Source organism: Salvia miltiorrhiza, chromosome 4 (assembly GCF_028751815.1).
Source record: "Salvia miltiorrhiza cultivar Shanhuang (shh) chromosome 4, IMPLAD_Smil_shh, whole genome shotgun sequence".
Lineage (NCBI taxonomy): Eukaryota > Viridiplantae > Streptophyta > Magnoliopsida > Lamiales > Lamiaceae > Salvia > Salvia miltiorrhiza.
In genome coordinates, this window is record NC_080390.1 from 49,121,859 (window position 1) to 49,126,559 (window position 4,701).

At 42.1% G+C, this 4,701-nt stretch overlaps 1 protein-coding gene across 1 annotated transcript; it reads right to left on the reverse strand.

Moving 5' to 3' along the window:
- Positions 1-3,422: 3,422 nt before the first annotated feature.
- Positions 3,423-4,701, reverse strand: LOC131020128 (loganic acid O-methyltransferase-like). Its single transcript, XM_057948809.1, has 2 exons — positions 4,562-4,701; positions 3,423-4,383 (listed from the first exon to the last, which is right to left on the reverse strand). Exons 1-2 carry the CDS (start codon positions 4,628-4,630, stop codon positions 3,433-3,435), a joined length of 1,020 nt encoding a protein of 339 aa, XP_057804792.1. The 5' UTR covers positions 4,631-4,701; the 3' UTR covers positions 3,423-3,432.

Consider the following 4,701-nt stretch of genomic DNA (forward strand, 5'->3'; position numbering starts at 1 on the left):
CCTGAGGTGGATCCTCTGCCCAATGATCCTCATACTGAGCATGCTGAAACTGACCCCACTCCCAACCCTGAACTCAACACTGATCCCACCAACCCTGCACCTCCTGATAATAACCCTTTAAATGACTATCAACTTGCTAGGGATAGAGAAAGGAGGATTATCAGACCTCCTGCTAGGTTTGATGATTATAACTTGTCTTTGTATGCTTTCAATGTGTTCAACAATGTGGATTACTCTGAACCCTGCAATTATTCTGATGCTGTTAATTCTGCTGAGTCTGACAAGTGGTTGACTGCTATGAATTCTGAAATGAAATCTCTGCATGATAATGAAACTTGGATTTTAGTCAAGAAACCTGATGATTGTTCTGTTGTTGAATGCAAATGGTTGTTTAAGGTCAAGCATGAAACTGATAACATTAGATACAAGGCTAGACTTGTAGCTAAAGGATTTACTCAAAAAGAAGGCATTAACTATAATGAAATATTTGCTCATGTTGTTAAGTTCACCACTGTGCGCATTATGCTTGCCTTGTGTGCTCACTTTGATTGGGAATTGAAGCAAATGGATGTTACTACTACTGCTTTTCTTCATGGTGACCTTGAGAATGACATTTATATGAAACAACCTGAGGGATTTGTGAGTGATGAGTTTCCTGATCATGTGTGTTTGCTGAAAAAGTCTCTATATGGTCTTAAACAGTCTCCAAGACAATGGAATCTCAAATTTGACCAATGCATGCAGAACTTGAACTTTTCTAGAAGTCAATATGATCATTGCTTGTATTACTCAAATTCTGAACCTCCTGTGTTTCTGTTATTATATGTGGATGACATGCTTTTACTTGGCCCTTGTCTGCAAACCATTGAAAATGTGCAGAAAAAGTTGTGTGAAAATTTTGACATGAAAAATCTTGGTGATGCCAAGAAGATTTTGGGCATGAGCATAGAAAGAAATATGGAGAAATCCACCTTGTTGTTGCATCAAAGTGATTATGTGAAACAAGTTCTTTTGAAATTCAATATGGAAAATTGCAGATCTGTAACTGTGCCTCTTGGTTCTCATTTTGAATTAAGTAAAAAACAATGCCCTGAAACTGATCTTGAACTTGAAGAAATGAGAAACATTCCATATGCTAATGCTATAGGTTCTGTCATGTACTTGATGATTAGTACTAGGCCTGATATTGCTTATGCTGTTTCTTGTTTAAGTAGATATATGGCAAATCCTGGTGCTTCTCATTGGGAAGCTTTGAAATGGTTGCTCAGATACTTGAAGTCTACTATGCATTATGGTCTGAATTTTGCTAAGGCTCAAGATGGCATTAAATGTGTTGGATATGTTGATTCTAACTATGCAAATGATATAGATAGTAGGAAGTCATCTACTTCTTATGTATTCACTTTGTGTAATGCCTGCATTAGTTGGAAATCTCAATTGCAAAACGTTGTTGCCTTGTCTACTACTGAATCTGAGTATATTGCTGCAACTGAGGCTGTGAAAGAAGCTCTTTGGCTTGATGGATTGCTGTCTGAAATTAGATACATTGATGATAAACCCATTGTTTTCTCTGATAGTCAATCTGCCATTCAACTATGCAAAAACCCTGTGTTCCATGATAGAACTAAGCATATTGCTGTTAAATATCACTTCATTAGGGATGTAGTTGAAAAATGAGATGTTTTGCTTGATAAGATTCCCTCTGAATTCAATCCAGCAGATATGGGCACCAAGTGCCTTCCAGTTGCAAAGCTGGAATCTTGCTTGGAAACTTTGAATATTGGTCCTGGTTAACTTTTCTTTTGTGTCTTTGTGTGACAAGTTCAGCCTCTGTGGCTGCTTGTCTCTTCTTTGTCTGTGTTACTTCTTTTTCTGCATGATGTTTGTTGTCCTTGAGCTGCATGCTGTGTTCTGGTCTGTGTACCTACTGCTGTCCAGTGTGAGTTTTTCCGTTTATGTCTCCTTGTCCTGTGTGTGTGTGACTGCCTTGTTATGCTTTGTTTTTTCTTTGTTGTCTGCTTCTGTGTGTGTCTTGTGTGATGTTGCTTGAGTGCATGTGTGTGTGTGTCTGTTGTGTCTTCAATGATAACCTCTTTTGGTTTGAGAATGTGGTGAATGTGTCTACAATATATTAAGAAATTAATTAAAGTATATGTAATCCTCAATAGTCAAATAAATTAAAGTAGCATTAAAATGCCGTTATTGTACAAGTCAAGAGCTTGACTATGTATGTAGCTGTGAATTGTTGGCCCAATACTCTTCAAATTGTTCCTCCCCAGCCCAAAACCTCCTTTAGCCCAAAACCAAGCCCATCTCCCTAAATAATCCCAACCCCCTTTTAGCCAAACCCTTATTCCCTCACTTCCCTTGCGCCGATCTGTTCTCTCTCTCTCTCACCTGCGCCTTTCCATTTCCCCTCCGCCGCCGACTCCTCGGTTCTCCTTCCGCCGCAATTCTCCCCCTCCTTCCCAATGCCTCCCTTTACTTCCCTGTTCTGTCCCCATCTCGGCTATAAAGTCCTCAATTGTGGGTAGAAGTTGAAAGAGGAAAAGTTCACAATATTGAAGGCTCTGCTATTCCTTCTCCTGATTCAGTCGATCTGTGGTGCTGTGGCTTGAATCTGAGAACTTCTTCCCCAGTTGAGAGTTGTGCCGCCGGTTACCTGAGAGGGTTTCCTGTTTGGTGGCATTGCTGAGCTCTCGGTGTCGCCGGAGTCCTGTCCACCGGATTCCTGAATTGAGGCGGCGTGGTTCGGCTGTGTTGGGCTCTGATCTGCATTCCAGTCCACCTTGAGCCCTGGTTCCAAAAGCTGCCGGAGTGTGTTGCTGCAAAAAGGGAAAATCTGAGCCAAGTGTCCCGAGGACACCTTTTCCCTTCTCTGATTTCTTATCTCTTTTTTCTTCCCTTTGTCCCTTTTGCTCCTTTTATTTTTTTATTTGTGCAGATCTGAAGTACAGATAATCGGAAGAATAATTGGAGCTGAAGGTAGAATATCTGGAAAGGAAGAGTGAAGTCCTAAAGAAGTTCAGAGTGAATTTGGTGCTTGAGCACGAAGTGAGACGGACCGGAGGTTCGGGAACCAAGAGGAGTAATCCCGGCAAGGCGAAGATACCCAACAGTAGCAAGCCACTTCATTATCATTTAGTCAATTAATTGAACTTGTGATGAAAGCATATGAGTAGCAGCACGCCGATCATAAGCAGCAGTTGAACATGATATATAACGCATGTTTCTCCAATATATTCATGAAATTGTATTCTATTAGGGCTAGCTGTGACTAGAAAATGACAAACATGATACATATGATAAACAATATTTAGTAATCCGGACTTAATCATCCATGAGTAAAATGGGAATGAACAAAGCAGGATCGAGTAAAATGGGAATGAACAAAGCAGGATCGAGATGACAAACTCTCTCATTAAAGATGAATTATTTGCGGGTGAGCACAAGAAAGAGCTGATTAGGAGTATTATGGAGAGCTTGGAAGCATTCTGAAATTTGTGGAGCCTTTCGTAAAACATTGGTGAACATTTTGTCAGCGACGGAAGCTCCAAAGTGCGCGCTGAAAACTCCCTCCATTCCAGCTCTCATGTGCGCCAACACGTTAGCTGCATCAAGCGCTTCCTCATTCCTCGCCTTGCCCTTGCTCAGCTCTATTCTCTCTATGCTAAAACTCCCATTCTTCTCCACCACTTTCCTCATCTCCCCTATTGTGGCCATATGGATGGGCAAGTTGAACGCGTCTATGGCGCTTTTCTCCACAACTCCCTCCTTGGCTAAATCCATTAGCGTATAGCCATAGAAATCGAAGATGACCGTGGGGTCAGTCTGGGAGACCCCCTCAGGAGCTGCAGGAATGAGGAGAAACATGAGCCCTCCACTCACAATCTCCTCTGCTCTTGCACTCATGAAATCTCCCAAATCCTTCTCAAACTGATCCGAGTAGGCCCTGCCCACCTCCTCAGGCGCGCCCAAGCCGTGAATTCTGCCCTCGTTTCGCACCCCTTGAGGCGGCTTGGAAAGCCACTGGAGAGCGTAGGAGGAGTGCGCCAGAGTGATGGAGTTGCGTGGGAAAAGGCGGCCGTGGAACGAGCCGGGCACCCCGGCTGCGTGGTACTGCCTGTCCGCTGGGAGGGAGGCGAAGAGCGTGTTGAAATCATTGGCTGAGTGATCGTTGAAGAATACTTGGAATTCCAGCTTGTTTTTCGAACAAGACTTGGTCTCAACTGCTTCCATCAGATTCTCAACTGCGAAGAATGTGTTCGGCCCAACCGAACACCCCAAATCTGCTATCGTCACTCTGCTCGATATTGATTCTGTGTCTAGTTTCTCAACCACTACTTCTCGGATCATTTCCTTCACCGAATCCGACGCTTCTTTCTGCATCCAAATTTGTAATTAATCATTTAAATATTAAACTTAATTGCACTTGGAATTCTTAATTTCTAAATTTATAGTATATGGTTTCAGTAGGTGCACCGAGCTACGCTTACATTAATTATGCACAAGTAAAGATGAAATATGATTGAAAATCCAAAATCTGGGGTGATTGTGTAACCTGATATTGGGAGTTTTTGGCGTAACTGTGAGCACCATCTCCACCTTTCATTGGAAAACTTTCCCCCATTTCCTCTCTCTTCTTTGGGAATTTCTAATATAAAAAACTTTGCTATTTCATAACATCACTTCTCGGGTTTT

Bases quoted from the DNA above. Each gene is read 5' to 3' on its own strand.
- LOC131020128 (XM_057948809.1), bottom strand. From the start codon at position 4,630: ATGGGGGAAAGTTTTCCAATGAAAGGTGGAGATGGTGCTCACAGTTAC. The intron at 4,384-4,561 runs GTTACACAATCA...ATTTGGATGCAG, and splicing joins CCAAAAACTCCCAATATCAG to AAAGAAGCGTCGGATTCGGT.